The sequence below is a fragment of the Lepidochelys kempii genome, chromosome 23 (genome assembly GCF_965140285.1).
Source record: "Lepidochelys kempii isolate rLepKem1 chromosome 23, rLepKem1.hap1, whole genome shotgun sequence".
In the NCBI taxonomy this organism is placed as follows: domain Eukaryota; kingdom Metazoa; phylum Chordata; order Testudines; family Cheloniidae; genus Lepidochelys; species Lepidochelys kempii.
The window spans coordinates 18,151,288-18,170,197 of record NC_136402.1 but is presented as its reverse complement, the minus strand read 5'-3'; the positions used below and the strand labels follow the sequence as shown (position 1 = coordinate 18,170,197).

Sequence of the window (18,910 nt, the reverse complement as noted above, 5' to 3'; positions counted from 1 at the left end):
CGGGCCCACCTTAGCCCCTCCTACCTGAACTCTCGCGAGATTTGCTCTGCTGGCGGCTCCGGGAGGAGGGGGGGTGGCTGTGGCCGAGCCGCGATTCCCGCCCGACCGCTCGCGGGCCCCGTGTCCGGCGTGGGCCGCCGTAGCCCTCCCTCCCCCCCCCCCCCGCAGCCCCCCAGCCATGGGGTTCCTGAAGCTGATCGAGATCGAGAACTTCAAGTCTTACAAGGGGCGGCAAATCATCGGGCCCTTCCGGAGGTTCACGGCCATCATCGGGCCCAACGGCTCCGGTAAGTGGGGTGGTGCGGCCCGCGTCTCCCCCCGCCCCACGGGAGCCCCCTCCCCGCTGGGGTCTTTGGTATGGCCTACGGAACCCCCCTCTTCACGAAAAGTGGGACGGCCCGCGGAACCCCCCTCCCCACTGGCGGGGTGGTATGGCCCACGGAAGCCCCCCCACGGGGTGTCTGTGGTACGGCCCGTGGAACCCCCGTCCCCACAGAACCCCCCCTCCCCACTGGCGGGGTGGTACGGCCCACGGAAGCCCCCCCCCACGGGTGTCTGTGGTACGGCCCGTGGAACCCCCCTCCCCACTGGCCGGGTGGTACGGCCCACGGAAGCCAGCCCCCCCCCCAACGGGTGTGTGTGGTACGGCCCACGGAAGACCCGCTGGTGCGGTCCACGGAAATCTCCCCTCTTTACGAGAGGTGGCACGGCCCGCGGGACCCTCCTTCCCACCGTGGGGGATGGTTCAGGCCGTGGGACTGTTCCCGCCCCCCGCATGCGAGGGACAGAGGTGGGATGGGGCAGTCCATGGGCGCCATGTCCCTGTGGTGGAGGGGCTGCTAGTGGGGGGCAGCGCAATCCATGGGACTCCCCAGCGAGGAATGGTACAGTCCATGGAAACCACCCCCGTGTGGGGGAGGGGGGATGGTGCGGGCCGTTGACCAACACCCCCCTTGGGAGGGGTCGCTTAGTCCTGAGGACAAACCCTCCCTGAAAGGCACGTGGTACAGTCCAGGTCCCCCCCCCCCCGCCCAGCCCAGCCCCGCCCTGCCCCGCCCCAGGGCGCTGAGACAGACCCCCCCCCCCCCGGCCCAGCCCCGCCCCAGGGCGCTGAGACAGACCCCCCCCCCGCCCAGCCCTGCCCCGCCCCGCCCCGCCCCAGGGTGCTGAGACAGACCCCCCCCCCGCCCAGCCCCGCCCTGCCCCGCCCCAGGGCGCTGAGACAGACCCCCCCCTGCCCAGCCCCAGGGCGCTGAGACAGACCCCCCCCCGCGCAGCCCAGCCCTGCCCCGCCCTGCCCCGCCCCAGGGTGCTGAGACAGACCCCCCCCTGCCCCGCCCTGCCCCGCCCCAGGGTGCTGAGACAGACCCCCCCCCAGCCCAGCCCCGCCCCAGGGCGCTGAGACAGACCCCCCCCCAGCCCAGCCCCGCCCCAGGGCGCTGAGACAGACCCCCCCGCCCAGCCCAGCCCCGGGGTGCTGAGACCCCCCCCTGCCCCGCCCCCCGCCCCGCCCCAGGGCGCTGAGACAGACCCCCCCGCCCAGCCCCGCCCCCCGCCCCGCCCCGGGGCGCTGAGACCCCAGCCCCGCCCCCCGCCCCGCCCCGGGGCGCTGAGACCCCAGCCCCGCCCCCCGCCCCGGGGCGCTGAGACCCCAGCCCCGCCCCCCGCCCCGGGGCGCTGAGACCCCAGCCCCGCCCCCCGCCCCGCCCCAGGGCGCTGAGACCCCAGCCCCGCCCCCCGCCCCGCCCCACCCCAGGGCGCTGAGACACCCCCGCCAGCCCCGCCCCAGGGCGCTGAGACCCCCGCCCCCTTTTCTCCCAGGCAAGTCAAACCTCATGGACGCCATCAGCTTTGTGCTGGGCGAGAAGACGAGCAACCTGCGGGTGAAGACGCTGCGGGACCTGATCCACGGGGCGCCCGTGGGCAAGCCGGCCGCCAACCGGGCCTTCGTCAGCATGGTGTACTCCGAGGACGGGGCCGAGGACCGCACCTTCGCCCGTGTCATCGTGGGTGAGACCCGGGGGGGGCGCTGGGGAGCAGGGGCTGGGCCGTGGGGGGCTTGCCCCTGGCGCTGCTGGGACTGACCCCGCCATCCCTTGCAGGGGGCTCGTCAGAATACAAGATCAATAACAAAGTGGTGCAGCTGAGCGAGTACAGCGAGGAGCTGGAGAAGCTGGGGATCCTCATCAAAGCCAGGAACTTTCTCGTCTTCCAGGTGAGGGGCAGGGGGTGCACGGCTTGTGGGGCCATCCAGGCTGGGGAGGAGGGGGGAAAGGATAGAGACCGGGCTGGGTCTGTGAGCTTGACCCAGCCCTGGCCCACTCTCCGCAGGGGGCGGTGGAGTCGATCGCCATGAAGAACCCCAAGGAGCGCACGGCGCTGTTCGAGGAGATCAGCCGCTCAGGGGAGCTGGCCCAGGAGTACGACAAGCGCAAGAAGGAGATGGTGAAAGCCGAGGAGGACACGCAGTTTAACTACCACCGCAAGAAGAACATCGCGGCTGAGCGCAAGGAGGCCAAACAGGAGAAGGAGGAGGTGGGGGGGGCTCACTGGGCCCGTGGGGCGGGGAAGAACGAGGTGGGGTGGAATCTCTGGGTGTGTGGGAGGCAGGAGCAGATAGTCTTTCTGAGCGGTTAGTGGGGGTAGGGGCTGTGGGACAGCGATATAGGGGCTGGGGTGGTGTCTCTAAGGGTTGTGACGTGTTTTCAGGGATGGCTGGGCTTTAGCAGGTGGGGCATCTGGGAGGTATTGGATGAGTCTTGGGGCGCAGGGGGGTTCTAGTGGACGGGAGTTTGGGGGCTGGGTGGGACTTGGGGGTCAGGTGGGAGCAGGGTGGGGAGTGGGGGTTGTGAGAGGGTTCTAATGGGCGGTGGATCTGTCTGGGATTTGGAGGGCATGGGGAGTAGGGGGCTGGACACAGTTTCTGGAGCCTGTGGGGAGCCCTAGTGTATGAGGGGGCGGGCGGATGAGGCTGCGCACACAAGAAGAAGGTGGGGCAGGGGCTGGGGTAGGGAGGGGAATCTAGAAGGGCAGGGGCAGCAGGAGGAGCGGGAGGTGGGATCTTCAGGTGGGGGTTGGAGCTGGAGTGGGGTTCCCTCAGCGGGACAGAGAAGGAGGAATGTCTTGGGAGGAAGGGGGGAGACAGGATTTCTGGAGGCAGTAAAGGGTGGGGCATTATCCCTAATGCGTGGGGCAGGATATCAGGGTGGGGGTAGAGGGTGGAGTGGGATCCCTTGACTGGCCTGCGTCAGAGGTATCTGCAGGGAGTAGGGTGGTATCTGCAGGGGTGGTTGGGGGGCAGAAGGAGGAGGAGGTATGGCGAGGTTTCCAATGGGCCAGGGCAGAAGAGGGAGGAGGTGGTGGGGTGGGAATCTCCCCTGACCTGGTGTTTACTGCACACATGACTTGGGCAGGCGGACCGGTACCAGCGGCTGAAGGACGAGGTGGTGCGGGCCCAGGTCCAGCTGCAGCTCTTCAAGCTGTACCACAACGAGGCCGAGATCGAGAAGCTCAACAAGGAGCTGGGATCCAAGAACAAGGAGATCGACAAGGACAAGAAGCGCATGGACAAGGTGGAGGATGAGCTCAAGGACAAGAAGAAGGAGCTGGGCAAAATGATGAGGGAGCAGCAGCAGATCGAGAAGGAGATCAAGTGAGGGCAGCATGCTGTAAAACTTGGGTGCTAGAACGGGAGGGGACCGTGCTCCAGAGTGGGGCTGGAAGACACTGGAGCAAGAGGGTGCTGTTATGACCTAGAACTGGAGTATGAAGACAATCTGGACCAGTGCACTGCAGAATAGGACTAAAGTTTCTAGATCAGGTCACTGCGCACTCTAGAACAGGAGAAGGGCTCTAGCTCTTGTGAGCTCTAGAATGGCCCTCCCCCTTCTTGGTCTAGAGCATGGTCTAGCACATTAGGATGAGATGGAGGACACTGCAGCTGGGTCTTGTTCTAGAGCATGAGTGGGTACGCGCAGCACTCTAGAACCTGGGGTTGTACTAGAAAGGGGTTTCAGAGTAGCAGCCGTGTTAGTCTGTATTCGCAAAAAGAAAAGGAGGACTTGTGGCACCTTAGAGACTAACCAATTTATTTGAGCGTAAGCTTTCGTGAGCTACAGCTCGCTTCATCGGGGGGCAGCTGTGCTGTAAAATTATGGGTTGCACTAGAACAGGTGAAGGCTTTGCTCTAGAATGGGACATTACACTACAGGCAGAGTCTTACTCTCGAATGGGAGCTAGATGGCAGAACATGAGTAGGTGTGGGCTATACTCTAGAACCGCTGTGGGGCACTAGAACCAGGAGCGGGGATAGGGCTGCACTGTAGAACTGGAGGTAAGATTCTAGAAAAGGAGTGGGGGGCAGGACCGATGCATGTGCTGTGGTTTGGTAAAGAGCCCAATCTAGAATGAGGGGATACTGATATAGTCTTGGGCATCTTGGGTGCAGTCTAAAAGGAACTGGGTCTAGAGCTGAGAGCGGCTGTATAGTCTTTAAGAGGGATGGTTTGGAAGGATGGTCTAGAACTGAGTTAGGTCTTGAACCAAAGTACGGGGCAGCAGTATGGTTTGAGTAAGGTTGGCTGAAGCCAGCAGGGTCGCATTACATTCTAGAATGGAGTTAGGTTTAGAACATGTCCTGGGCTGGAAGGAGGTGATTAAATTTAGTAGAGTGGTGATTCTGATCTCAGTAGCGTGGTCTAGAACAAGGGGTGGTTGGTCGAGGTTAGGTCAGTCTAGCTCCACATTAGTATAGTTTAGAATGGGTGTGGTATATGGAGGTTTCTCTGGAATGGGACTGGTGGTGGAATAGTGTGGAATGGGGCTTGTTCTAGAATGACAGCGGGCGTGGTCCCCTCTAGAATCACGGCTGATCTAGAACAGGAGCCGATGGTGCAGGAATGTGGGTGAAGTATAAATTGGGTGACTTGAAACAGTATGGTCATATGCTCTAGAACAAGGTAATGTATAATGTGGCAGGTAACACTGTCTGGAGTGGGTGGTCTACATCATTTTGGATGCGCACTCTAGAATCAGGCTGATGACATTGTCTGCATTGCATGGCCTGGAATGCCACTCTGGTATCCTAGAAAATGGGGTGTAGAATAGGCCAGGTGATGCTGTCTAGGTTGGGTGGCTTAGAACGGGATGGATATAGATTCCAGAAATGTTGATCTAGAACATCTCAGGTGATCTAGAGCATACTTGTCTGGGTAGGATGGCTTACAGTAGTATGAATATACTATCTAAAACAGTGGTTCTCAAGCTATTTAGCATTGTGGGTCGCATATGCAGCTCTCTTTGTGTTATGTGGGCTGCATTCACACACTATATATACTATCTGTATGGCCCTGAGGATTTCACATGGGCCATGCAGCTGTGTGCTGATTGGGCTGGAAGCGAGCCACAGGTTGTGAACCACTGCTCCAGAATGAGGTGATCTAGAATGGAGCAGGTCACACTGTCTAGGTTGGGTGGCCTTGAATTATATGAATGTAAACTCTGGAAACAGTGATTTAGAATGAGGCAGGGTCATAGTGGCTAGGCTGGGTGGCCTATAACACTACAGGTGTATGGTCTAGAACACAGTGATACACAGGTCTGGCAGATGACAATGTCTAGGTTGGGTGGCCTAGAACATTATGTATGTATGGCGTAGACACGGTGATTCAGAGCAAAGAACATGACGCTGTCTAGGTTGCCTGTTCTAGAACATCACGTATGAGCTAGAAATGTGGTGATTTAGCATGAGGTAGGTGACACTGACTAGGTTGGGTGTCCTAGAACATTACGTATGATCTAGAAACATGATTTAGCACAATCAAGCTGACGCTGTCTAGGTTGGGTTGTCTAGAATGGCATAGAAATGCACCTTAGAAGCGCTGTAATCTAGAATGGAGCAGGTGGGCTGTCCAAGTTGGATGTCCTAGGATCCTACAGGCACAGCCTAGAGCCGGGTGGGGATCTGTAACCCATGGTGCCCCCCCACTTCCCCAGGGAGAAGGACTCCGAGCTGAACCAGAAGCGGCCTCAGTACATCAAGGCCAAGGAGAACACCTCTCACAAGATCAAGAAGCTGGAGGCAGCCAAGAAGTCCCTGCAGAATGCCCAGAAGCAGTACAAGAAGCGCAAAGGCGACATGGACGAGCTGGAGAAGGAGATGCTGTCGGTGGAGAAGGCTCGGCAGGAGTTTGAGGAGCGCATGGAGGAGGAGAGCCAGAGCCAGGGGCGAGACCTCACCCTGGAAGAGAACCAGGTACAGGGTGGGGTGCTGGGCTGCAGGGAGCGGGGCGGGGGGCTAGGCTGCCAGAGATTGCCTAGGAATGGTGCCCTGAACCATTGTATTTATTAAGATCCTTTTTTCTGAGGCGTTGGAGTGTGAACCCCGGCATCTGGGTCAATTCTGACCTTGGGGATCCTATTCTGCCCCCCCCAGAATGAGCCAGCTGCAGTTTCAGTTACAGACAGGATTTTCTTTCATTTCCTGTCCTAAATTGGTGTGTGGCATTGCAGCTCCCCAGTTCTCCCACCCCAGAGGTGGCTGCATCTCAGTGCCAAGCGACCCCTCCCCGTGCAGTGTCGTTCTGCAGCTGAGATTTGATGCTGTTGCTGTCCTGTTCTCTTCCCCCTTGCAGGTGAAGAAATATCACCGGCTAAAGGAAGAGGCCAGTAAAAGAGCTGCCACACTGGCCCAGGAGCTGGAGAAATTTAACCGGGACCAGAAAGCGGATCAGGACCGGCTGGACCTGGAGGAGAGGAAGAAAGTGGAGACCGAGGTGAGACCGGACCTAGGATCCTTCCCCAATTTTCTCTCCCCGCACTGCCGGGATCCCCTGGGCATGCTCCCCACGCCGCCCGCCCCTGTCGCCCATTTCAGCTCCTCCCTCTCGGTGCAGCCCTCACGAGCCCAGAGGCTAATGAGCTCCTTCCTGATGTCTAAGCCCTGGGCTCGGAAGCAGGCCCTGCAACCCACCCTGCCCCCGTCTACGGCGCAGCCGTCCGTCTGTCCATCCACCTCACGCTGTGTCTCCTCCCCAGGCCAAGATCAAGCAGAAGCTGCGGGAGATAGAGGAGAATCAGAAGCGGATTGAGAAGCTGGAGGAGTACATCGCTACCAGCAAGTACGCCCCGCCCTGCTGGCACTAGGGGGCGCTATCTCCGGGGGCTGAGCAGGGGGCGCTCTCCCCTGGCAATCAGGACCAGGGGGCTCGGCGGGGGGGTGTTCCCATGGCAGTGGGTACTGGGGGGGCAGTGTGCTGCGGGGGCTGGGTTGGCAGGGGGTGCTGTCCCCTGGCAGTGGGTACGGGGGGGCACTTGCTGCATGGAGCAAGGTGGGTGGCTCAGCAGGGGGCGCGGTCCCCGGGCAATGAGTAATGGGTGGAGTGGGGGGCTTGGCAGGAGGTACTCTCCCAGGGCAATGGGTACTGGGGGCAACAGGGGGCGCTGTCCCCGTGCAGCAGGTACTTGGGGGAGATGGGGACACTCTTCCCAGGCAGGGGGTACTGGGGGGAGCAGGGGGCTTCCTCCCCGGGCAGGGAGGCGCGGTCCCCTGAGCAGTCGCCGGCGCCCCCCGCAGGCAGTCGCTGGAGGAGCAGAAGAAGCTGGAGGGGGAGCTGACTGAGGAGGTGGAGCTGGCCAAGCGGCGCATTGACGAAATCAACAAGGAGCTGAACCAGGTGATGGAGCAGCTGGGCGATGCCCGCATCGACCGCCAGGAGAACAGCCGCCAGCAGCGCAAGGCCGAGATCATGGAGAGCATCAAGCGCCTCTATCCCGGCTCCGTGGTGCGTGGCGGGGGGAGGCGATCTATGGGGGGCTGGCTCCCCTGGCGCATGGGGGGTGGGGCCAGGTGCCTGGGGGAGAGAGGTGGCGGGGGGGGGGTCTCTGGCTCTGTAATTTTGGGGGGAGAGGGGCAACTGGGAGGGGACTGTTGGCTTGCTGGGGTCTCCCATTGGTTGGGGAGCTCATGGGGGCGTTGGGGGTCTCTGGAACAGGAGGGGTGGGGGGGGCTCTGGGACAGGAGGGATTGCAGCAGTGTCTGGGAATGGGGGGGTGTCTCTGGCATGGGAGGGAGTTGGGGGAGAGTCTTGGGAATAGGAGGGACTTGGGGGCATGTCTGAAACAGGAGAGGTGGGGGACTCTTTGGGGTGAGTGATTTTTAGGAGGCTGGGAAGGGACTGAGATTTGGGGGGTCTCTGGCACAGGAGGGATTTTGGGGGTCTCTGAGAAGGAACTGGGAGATTGGAGGGGTCTGGAACAGGAGGGGTGGGGGATCTCTGGGACAGGAGAGATTTTGGGGGTTGCTGGAAAGAGGCTGTGAGATTTGGGGGTCTCGATCAGGAGGGGTGAGGGGGTCTCTGAAATGAGATGGATTTGGGGGGCGGGTCTCTGGGAAGGGGCTCTTGGATGGGGGGTCTCTGGACCAGCAGGGAGTGGGGGGTCCCTGCCCCGCTCACCCCCTGTCCCTCCCTCGTCCCCCCACACAGTACGGGCGGCTCATCGACCTCTGCCAGCCCACACAGAAGAAATACCAGATTGCTGTCACCAAGGTGCTGGGCAAGAACATGGACGCCATCATTGTGGACTCGGAGAAGACGGGCCGGGACTGCATCCAGTACATCAAGGAGCAGCGGGGTGAGCCGGAGACCTTTCTCCCCCTGGACTACCTGGAGGTGAGCCCCCCTTCCCCTCCCCACCTGCAGCTCCCCCGCCGCCTGCCCTCTCGGCCCCCGTCAGCGATAGGCACACGCTGACCCCCGAGTGCCTGGCCCCTCTGTGATATGCTCCCCGCAAAGCAACCCATGCCAGCCCCCCGACTCCCCTTCAGATCCACGCCCAGCCCGTGCCAGCTCCCCCCAGACCCCTCCAGCACTTGGGGCTCCCTTTCACGAGACCGCTCACGGCCTGGCTCTTCGCAGCCTGGGACGTACCCACCCGAGCCTTTGTCTTTCCTTCGTAAATAGGCTGCGGTTTTACTCCGTCGGCATCGATTTCGTCCTGGGTAGTTCTGGGCCGACACCTGCTCTGTGTGCGCGGCCGCCGTCCCAAAAGCCCCACGGCGCTTGGATATAGGATGGGGATGGGGAATAAGACCGAAAATATCACCATGCCGCTGTGTAAATCCATGGTGCCTTGAATGCTGTGGGCAGATCTGGGCGCCCCGTCTCTCGAAACCTATATTAGAATTGGGGCAAAGTACAGAGAAAGGCAACGGAAACAATTGGGGGTCTGGAACCGTTCGCATCTGAGGAGCGATTACAGAGATCGGGACTGTTCAGCTTAGGAAAGAGACGACTGAGGGGGGATATGACAGGGCTCTAAACTCGTGACTGGCGTGGACAACGTGTCATTCACCCCTTCACGTAACACAAGGACCAGGGATCACCCGCTGAAATTAACAGGCAGCAGGTTTAAATCAAACGAGCTAACATATTCCTTCACTCAACGCACAGTCAACCTGGGGAACTCACTGCCAGGGGGTGCCTAATTTCCAGTGCTGATGGGTGACCCCGGGAGTGTTAGCTGGCCGCGTGTTTCCCAGGGGCTCTGCCAGTTGGTAGCAAGGGGTCCCTGGCTGGCGCTCCCCCCCCCTGCCCCTCCCCACGTGCTTGTCTCCTCCTCTCCCCACTGGCTCTGTGATCACCCCCCCCCCCCACTGCACCGGGGATCTCCTGCGATCTCTCCCCCTCCCCCCCGCAGGTGAAGCCCACGGACGAGAAGCTGCGGGAGCTGAAGGGGGCCAAACTGGTGATCGACGTGATCCGCTATGAGCCGCCCCACATCAAGAAGGCCCTGCAGTACGCCTGCGGGAATGCCCTGGTGTGTGACAACGTGGAGGACGCCCGGCGTATCGCCTTCGGGGGCCACCAGAGGCACAAGGTGAGCTGGGAACCCAGGCGTCCTGCCTCCCAACCGACTAAACACCCCCACTTCCCTCTCAGAGCTCGGGAGAGAACCCAGGTATCCTGGCTTCCAGCCCCGCCCCCAAACCACTAGGCCCCTTCTACTTGCTTCCCAGAGCTGGGGGGAGAATCCAGGAGTCTGGACTCCCAGCCCCTTATTCTAACCACTAGATACCACTCCCTCAGAGCCAGGGACAGAACCCAGGAGTCTGGGTTCCCAGCCCCCCTGGCTTTCTTCCCCACCCTGGTGCGTTGCAGGGGCCGGAGCCACATGGCAGAATACTAGAACTGAGCCTGGAGGGGATCTCGACAGGTGTCCCGTCTGCCCCCCGGCACCGAGTCGGGCCCGAGTCAGCCTAGGCCACCCAAGCAGGGGTTTGCCCAACCCCCTCCCATGACAGGGCTTCCACATCCCCCTTGGGAACCGATTCCGGCGCTTGGCTCCCCGTCGAACGGGGAAGCTTTTCCTGCTTGCCAGCCTCAGTCTCCCCTGCTGCAGATAAAGCCCGTGGCTTCTCGTCCTGCCATCAGTGGGCGCAGCAAACAGCTGATCCTGGCCGCTTTCCTGCAGCCCTTCGCGGCTCTGAAGCCTGTTATCAGCCCCCAGGACCCCCCACGCTCTCCAGACTAACACGCCCCATGTCACAGCCTCTTCCCCCTAGGTCGGGTTTGCAAAACCTCGGATCATCTTTGTCGCCCTTCCCCGGACCCGCTCCCACGTGCGGTGCCCCGAGCTGGACCCAGGACACTGAACCCAGAAATCCTGATTCCCACCCCCACCCGCCAGACTCTAACCCACTAGACCCCCACTTCCTTCCCAGAGCTGGAGAGAGAATCCAGGCGTCCTGGCTCCCTGCCATCTTGCTGAATTCAGACCCCGGCTCTAATCCGCCCTCCGAAAGGCTGGCGACCCTCTTGGCTCAGCCGCAGATTTCATAAGCCCGCTCTCCACACATTCGCTCGAATCGTCCGTGACAATGTCGAATCGCACCGGCCCCAGGACCAAGCCCCTCGGGAGCTGGATGCGCCCTCCCAGTTTGACAGCGACCCGTAGTCTTTGAGGACAGTTTTTTTCTGCCCACCTGATGGTCATTTCATCTAGCCCCGGTGTCCCTAGTTCGCTGCAGCCCCTTTCCAGGCCGTCTAGACGATATCCCTGAACCTCGCCCCGGCTGCGGCAGGCCGTGCCCGGTGCATCGCAGGAGCCGTGCCCTGACCTGCCGTGCTCTCACCCCTGCAGACGGTCGCCCTGGACGGCACCCTGTTCCAGAAGTCGGGGGTGATCTCCGGAGGCGCCAGCGACCTGAAGGCCAAGGCCCGGCGCTGGGACGAGAAGGCCGTGGATAAATTGAAGGAGAAAAAGGAGAGGCTGACAGAGGAGTTAAAGGTGAGGGAGGCTGGGGATTGGATCCAGTATGGGGGCTCTCTCCTGGCAGGCAGTGCTGGGAGCTAGGCAGCTCTGCGTTGTGTGGCAGTATGTGCAGCTGTTCCCCAGCTGCCCCGCTCCAGAGGTGACTGCATTTCAGTGCCGGGTGAGCCGTCTCCATGCGGCGTTATGTGCGGCTGTTCCCCAGCTGCTCTGCCCTAGAGGTGGCTGCATCTCAGCAGCGGGTGAGCCATCAGGCTGTTGTTAAAATCCTCTCTTTTAGGAGCAAATGAAGGCCAAGCGCAAAGAGGCTGAGCTGCGGCAGGTACAATCCCAAGCCCACGGGCTGCAGATGCGCCTGAAATACTCCCAGAGCGACTTGGAACAGACCAAGACCCGTCACCTCGCCCTGAACCTCCAGGTACGGCGGTAAAGCGACTGCCCCTGGGCTACTGCTATCGACTTGGCCGTTCTTTGGAGGGGGGCTGGCTAAATGGACTGTGGAGTCTCTGCCCCCAGACACCTGTTTCTGGGAGGTGGCATTGGCGGGGTCTCCAGGACAGATGTTCCCCAGGTGGGGATTGGGGCTGTAAAAAGTCTTGGGGGATTATGCGGGGCCTGCTGGGGTGTGGGGGGACAAGATTGGGGCTGCTGTGAGCCTGCTGCGGTCGGGTGGGGATAGGGTTGGGGGGCCTGCTAGGGTAAGGGGATCTGGAAATGGCCGATGGGGGGGAAGGTAGGCTGCTTCCCCAGCTGGGTATTCTGCCCCCCATCTCACACCCCCCACACCCTCCCGCGCAGGAGAAGTCGAAGCTGGAGAGTGAACTGGCCAACTTTGGGCCCCGCATCAACGACATCAAGCGAATCATCCAGAGCCGGGAGCGGGAGATGAAGGACCTCAAGGAGAAGATGAACCAGGTAAGCCTGAGGCATGCTGGCCGTGGGGGGGCATAGTCTGCTGCATGCTGGAAGTGGTGCATTGTGGGGGATGTAGTCTGCATCGTGTCCTGGAAGCAGTGCGTTGTGGGGGATAGACATTGTGGCATTGCTTAGGCCTGTCCCCTGCTGCAATGCATTGTGGGGGTTACACTCTGCCAGGTGGCCTGGTGTGGTAATTATAGGGGGGCATGTAGTTTGAGGATAAGCTGTTGCAATGCATTGTGGGGGGTGTAGTCCATGTGGCATTGCTCTGCAGCAATGCATTGTGGAGGATGTAGTCGAAATAACATTGGTCCCTTGCTCTCTCTTGCTGCAGTGCATTGTGGGGGGTGTAGTCCCCGTGGCATTGCCCTGCTGCAGTGCATTGTGGGGGGTGTAGTCCCCGTGGCATTGCCCTGCTGCACTCCCATGCTGCATCCTGGGGGTTGTAGTCTGTGGCTCTGCTCCTGCTGGTGTTTTGCTGCTGAAAGGGAGGGGAGATCAGTTTGCTGTGCGGGGTGTTCGAAGTTCCTGGGTGATGCCAGGTTGGTAGCTCGGGACCCAGAATTGGGTCTGTCCAATGGGGCCAGGGAAGGGGCACCCCCCAGCCAGGGTCTAACAGCAACATCCCCCACCCCCGCCGGCAGGTGGAGGACGAGGTGTTCGAGGAGTTCTGCCGGGAGATCGGGGTGAGGAACATCCGGGAGTTCGAGGAGGAGAAAGTGAAGCGGCAGAACGAGATTGCCAAGAAAAGGTACCGGCCCGGATGGGAGCTGGCGGCCCCTAGAGGGGTCAGGCCCCAGGCCCCATTCCCTACCCCCTGAACCAGCCAGTCCCTGCCCTGTGGCCGGATGGGAGCCGGCGCCCCCTAGAGAGGACGGGGACAGGAGAACCCTGCACTCTGACTCTTCCCCCCCCCCCGGCCCCCAGGCTGGAGTTTGAGAACCAGAAGACGCGGCTGGGGATCCAGCTGGATTTTGAGAAGAACCAGCTGAAGGAGGACCAGGAGAAGGTGCACATGTGGGAGCAGACCGTCAAGAAGGATGAGGCCGAGATCGAGAAGCTCAAGAAGGTACCGGGCAAGGGGGGGGCGGAGGTGGTGAGGGGGGGATGGGCATGGGGGTGCTGCGTTGAAGGGTGGGGCTCCCTCTCCAGCTACCCCGGAAGAGCAGTGTTGGGGTGTGGTGTGAAGGGGGGCTCTTTCCTCCTCCCCCTGTCCAAGAGGAGCCATATGGGCAGTGGTGGGTGGGGCTTGTTCCCCCAGGAGCATTGTGGGCGGGGCTCTGGTCCTGGTGGGCGGGGCTCACTCCGCCCTCCCCCGTGCAGGAGGAGCAGCGTCACATGAAGATCATCGACGAGACCATGGCCCAGCTGCAGGACCTGAAGAACCAGCACTTGGCCAAGAAATCCGAGGTCAACGACAAGAACCACGAGATGGAGGAGATCCGCAAGAAGTTGGGCGGGGCCAACAAGTGAGTGACAGCCGGGGGTGGGGCCAGGGAGCCAGTCTCCACTTGGCCCTGCCCCATGTGGGTGTGGTGGAGTGGGTGGGACCACTGCATTGGTAGTTCTCCATTGGAGGCAGGGCCAGTGAGTGACCTGGGCCCATTGTGGGGTGGGGCCTGTGTATGGTAGATGCCCACTGGAGGCGGGGCCAGTGAGTGATCTAGCTTCCTTGGGGTGGGGCCAGTCCATGGTAGCTCTCCATTGGAGGCGGGGCCACTGACTCAGGTGCAGTGGGGGTGGGGCTGGGAGAGTGGGCAGGGCCAGTGAATGATAGACCCCCAGTGGGGAAGGGGGCGGGGCCAGTGGAGGCGGGGCCAGCCAGTGACCCCGGGCCCGCTCCCCCTCCCCGCAGGGAAATGACCCACCTGCAGAAGGAGGTGACGGCCATCGAGACGAAGCTGGAGCAGAAGCGTAGCGACCGCCACAACCTGCTGCAGGCCTGCAAGATGCAGGACATCAAACTGCCCCTCTCCAAGGGCACCATGGACGACATCAGCCAGGAGGAGGTGGGGGAAGGGAGGGGGACTGGCTGTGATGCAGGGGGGCAGCGGGGGCACAAATGGGGGCTGGAGGAATGGGGGGGCGTGGCGCTACGGGAAGCGGGGAGTGGAGTGGCATTATGGGGCAGTGAGGGGGAGGGCTCTGTGCTTCCCGTTCCCTCCTTCGCTCACGTTCCCCTCACCTCCGTCTCCCCCCAGGGTGGGGCGCACGGCGAGGAGCCCGTCAGCAGCTCCCAACGCACCTCCAACATGTACGCCCGGGAGGCCCTGATCGAGATCGACTACAGCGACCTGTCCGAGGACCTCAAGGTAGGCAGCAGCCTGCGGGACTCCCCGCCACTGGAGATCCCGGCGCACAGGGCCTGGGGGTGGGACTCCCGTGGGCAGCAGCCTGCGGGACTCCCAGCCACTAGGGATCCCGCCACAGCGACCTTGCCGGGATTCCCCTGCGGGACTCCCCGCCACAGCGACCTTGCGGGACTCCCTGCCACTGGGCGGGGGGGAAGAGGGTTCCTCTGCCAGCAAGGGTTTCCATGGAGACAATCGCTTGATGGTAAAAATGGATGAGGGTTCTCAAGTCTCCTCCCTCCAGGCCACCCCACTGTCGATTTGCACCATCCTCTGAGGCCCGGGAGATGGATCCGGGGGAAGGCGAGATAAAGGGCTGGATGGGCCCATGGAGGGCGGTGGGCGGGGCATGAGTGTGGCTGGCTCCACCCCCCTTTCTGCCCCGCCCCCAGGATGCCCAGGCGGAAGACGAGATCAAGCAGGAGATGAACCAGCTGCAGCAGAAGCTGAATGAGCAGCAGAGCGTCCTCCAGCGCATCGCCGCCCCCAACATGAAGGCCATGGAGAAGCTGGAGAGCGTCCGGGACAAGTTCCAGGAGACCTCCGACGGTACCGGCCGCCTGGGTCCCAGGACTCCTGGGTTCTCGCCCTGGCTCTGGGAGGGGAGTGGGGTCTAGGGGGTTAGAGTGGGGGGGCTGGGAGCCAGGACTCCTGGGGGGAGGGATAGCTCAGTGGTTTGAGCATTGGCCTGCTAAACCCAGGGTTGTGAGTTCAATCCTTGAGGGGGCCATTTAGGGATCTGGGGCAAAAACTGGGGATTGGTCCTGCTTTGAGCAGGGGGTTGGACTAGATGACCTCCTGAGCTCCCTTCCAACCCTGATATTCTATGATTCTATGACTCCTGGGTTCTCTCCCCAGCTCTGGGAGGGGGGCAGGATCTGGTAGGTTAGAGAAGGGGGGTGGGAGCCCGGACACCTGGGTTCCTGCTCACCACCCCCACCCCACCCCGCAGAGTTTGAGGCGGCCCGGAAGCGCGCCAAGAAGGCCAAGCAGGCATTTGAGCAGATCAAGAAGGAGCGATTTGACCGGTTCAACGCCTGCTTCGAGTCCGTGGCCACGAACATCGATGAGATCTACAAGGCTCTGTCGCGGAACAGCAGCGCCCAGGTGAGCTCTGTGCCCCCCGCCCCATCTGGTACCCTCTGTGACTCCACCCACACCCCACATTGGGTTGGGAGTTAATCCCCATTGAGATGCATGTGGCAGCTCACACCTCTGCGAGCGATGGGCTCAGGCTCTCGGCAGACTCAGGCTCCGTTGCCTTTTGAGCTTTTCTCCCCAGTCATAAGGGCTAGAGACTTTAGTATGATTTTAATCTGAAAGTGGGGATGCTGGGGCTAGAGGCTGCCCCTCATTCGGGCCCCACCCCCTTACTGCCCTTCCCATCCCCTCTGTAGGCGTTCCTGGGCCCGGAGAACCCCGAAGAGCCGTACTTGGATGGAATTAATTACAACTGCGTGGCCCCTGGCAAGCGGTTCCGGCCCATGGACAACCTGTCCGGAGGGGAGAAAACTGTAGCAGCCTTAGCCCTTCTGTTTGCTATCCACAGGTAGGGACGCTGGGGCCCAGTGGGTTAGAGCACGGGGGCTGGGAGCCAGGACTCCTGGGTTCTCTCTCTGGCTCTGGGAGGGGAGTGGAATCTAGTGGTTAGAGCCGGGGGGGGGGGAAGGGGGTGGGAGCCAGACTCCTGGGTTCTCTCTCCTGCTCTAGGAAGGGGAGTGGGGTACAGTGGTTGAGAGCAGGGGGCTGTTGGGCAGGGTCATTGGCAAACTCCCCGTCACCCCCTCATCTCTGCTCCCTGCCCAGCTACAAACCCGCCCCCTTCTTCGTGCTGGATGAAATCGATGCTGCGCTGGACAACACCAATATCGGGAAGGTGTGTGGGGCTGGCAGGGGGGCAACAGTGAGGGGCCTCCATGGGCCATGTGATGGGCGGGAAGCTGGGGGGAAGGCGGGTAGAGGAAAGGGAAGTGGTTTGGGGGAGGCGGTCATGAAGGGGGTGCCCCGTTGACCCGCCCCCATAGCTTAGAGGGTTTGGGGGGAAGGTCTGGGGGAGGGGGTGGGCTGGGGGTTTTAGGGGACCCCCCACTAACCCCCCATTGCCCCCCACAGGTGGCCAACTACATCAAAGAGCAGTCCACCTGCAACTTCCAGGCTATCGTCATCTCGTTGAAGGAGGAATTCTACACCAAGGCCGAGAGCCTGATCGGGGTCTACCCCGAGGTACGGGGGGGATGCCTCCCACTTCTCTGCTGGGGGCTGGGGCCCTGTCCGATCCATCCAGCCCTCGGGGGTGAGGCCCAGGAGGCTTGGCTGTCGGGGTGCCTGTTTTCAGGGGCACAGGGATTGGGGGAGGGCAGGGCATTGGGGTGGGGCGGCACGGACCACAGGCCCTGCCTGAAGTGGGGGGGGGCACAGATTCAGTAGGGAGGAGTGGGGGGAAGTGACCCCCCTTTGATCCATCTTTGACCCCCCCTTTTCCTCCCTCTCTCCACAGCAAGGGGACTGCGTGATCAGCAAAGTGTTGACCTTTGACCTCACCAAGTACCCCGATGCCAACCCGAACCCCAATGAGCAATAAGACGGCCGGACGCTGCCATGGGGGGTGGGGGGATGTGATGGGTTAAACCCCCATCCCCATTTATTTTTAACCATTTCATTGCCTCTGCCAGTGCAGTCCGAGGGGGCCTGTTAACCCCCCCGTCTCTAAGGTGGGGGCTACCTGTCTCCCACAATACTGGGGGTAGCGGTTTTATCCCGGGGGGGCCCCTCAATTCCCCGCACCCCTCCGATGCTCTTTTTAGAATCATGCTATTTAACTTGCTTTTTAAAACCAGCCCCCGGGGAATCAGGCTTGGAAGTTTTAGCCCCGGGAGGGCTGGAATTAGGGGAGAAGTTGGGGGGAGGGGGCAGGGCAGGGTGGCGAAGGGATCACCGGGCTGTTGCTTTTCGAGTCCTGTCTCTCTCTGTGTGTGTGTGTTTGTGTGTGTGTGTGGAATGTGTCTTTCTGCAACAAAATAAACCAGATTTTCCTCTTCCCTGGATGGCTAGTAGGTCAATCTTTGGGGTGGGGGTGGGGGGTTGTGTATACATGCGCCCCCTGCTGGAAGGGATCAGACCTGCTGCTGTGTGTGTGTATCCCCCTGCCGCTCCCTGCCAGGGCGGCACGTGCCCTGGGATGGGGCCCCAGATACGAGCCAGGGGCCTGTGAGGGGAGGTGGCCAAAATGGGGGGGCTGATCTGATGTGGAGGGATACTGGGGTCTGTTAGGAAGATGGGGGGGAGGCTGGGCCTGTGGGTCTGATTCCCCCCCCCCCTTGGCTGAGACCAGAGCCATCAGCCCTCGGGGCCCGGAGCTGTGGGCCAGGCGTGGCACAGGGGTACCAGAAAGTGCCAACCCTGGTCTAGATCTGGGCGGTGGCAGGAAATCAGGTGAGACCGGCCAGGTGCTGCCAGCTCCCTGCTCCTCTGACCTTCCCCTACCGGTGCCCTGGAGCGGCTCAGAGCCCCCCGCCCGCTGTCCGGGTGCCAGGGCAGCCTGGGGGGGACACGGAGCAAATAACCTGCCTGACCCCTCCAGGCAACCGCCTGGCGCCCTGAAACAGGAGAGTGGATTGGAGTCAATTATCGTCATGCTGAGCTGCGAGGGGTAGGAGTATGTGGGGCAATCGGGGTGTCCCCCGAGAGAAGCCCCAGAAGTGCTCAGCAAGCCAGCCTCGGGTGGTGGTATGTGGGTCTCTTCCCCGGCTGCCCTGCCCCAGAGGTGGCTGCATCGGGCGAGCCCTCCCTCTGCAGGTAACTGTTAAAACCCTAATTAGCAGTAACATTATTTGCATTTTGTTTCTGTGGTAACGGGGCCCAAGCAGACGCTTATTGGCTGGGGGGCGGGGAGGGTATACGTGGGGGTGGGCATAACCTTTGAACTTATTTTTCCCATCAGCCACTCCCACCCTGATCCTGGGATGTGTGTGTGAGGGGCTGGGAGCCAGGACTCCTGGGTTCTCTCCCTGGCTCTGGGAGGGGAGGGGGGCCTGGTGGGTTAGAACTGGGGGGGCTTGGAGCCAGGACTCCTGGGTTCTCTCCCCAGTTCTGGGAGGGGAGGGGGGGCTGGTGGGTTAGAGCTGGGGGGGCGGGGGGCTGGGAGCCAGGACTCTTCATTTTGCCTGCAATCCATAGGGGCACATTCACCTTCTGTGTTTGTGCCTCAGTTTCCTGTGCATGGGATGAGTCTGGGGTGGGGGAGGCTAGCCCTGGTGTCATATCCCCACCCCTCACATACCACCCCCTGCCGCTGGTGGTGATTATAGGCTACCAGGCCCTGATGCGTGTGGGGTGAGGGTGGGGGCTGAAAATGGCTGCCAACCCCCCCTCCC

The 18,910-nt window shown here is 61.7% G+C and overlaps 1 protein-coding gene across 2 annotated transcripts; it reads left to right on the top strand.

The window, feature by feature from the left end:
* The first annotated feature begins 36 nt into the window (after positions 1 to 36).
* SMC1A (structural maintenance of chromosomes 1A) lies at positions 37 to 17,575 on the top strand. Of its 2 annotated transcripts, none has more exons than XM_078850229.1 (25): positions 37 to 287; positions 1,822 to 2,010; positions 2,103 to 2,215; positions 2,332 to 2,535; positions 3,414 to 3,652; positions 5,995 to 6,253; positions 6,633 to 6,773; positions 7,036 to 7,118; positions 7,574 to 7,781; positions 8,484 to 8,669; positions 9,697 to 9,876; positions 11,140 to 11,286; positions 11,549 to 11,686; positions 12,067 to 12,183; positions 12,831 to 12,937; positions 13,114 to 13,255; positions 13,510 to 13,655; positions 14,042 to 14,195; positions 14,388 to 14,498; positions 14,930 to 15,086; positions 15,490 to 15,644; positions 15,935 to 16,086; positions 16,344 to 16,413; positions 16,650 to 16,760; positions 17,035 to 17,575. In XM_078850229.1, exons 1-25 carry the CDS (start codon positions 179 to 181, stop codon positions 17,116 to 17,118), a joined length of 3,702 nt encoding a protein of 1,233 aa, XP_078706355.1. In that variant the 5' UTR covers positions 37 to 178; the 3' UTR covers positions 17,119 to 17,575. The 2 variants fall into 2 exon arrangements, with proteins under 2 accessions (XP_078706355.1, XP_078706354.1); XM_078850228.1 differs by lacking the exon at positions 37 to 287 and adding an exon at positions 321 to 790.
* The last annotated feature ends 1,335 nt before the right edge of the window (positions 17,576 to 18,910 follow it).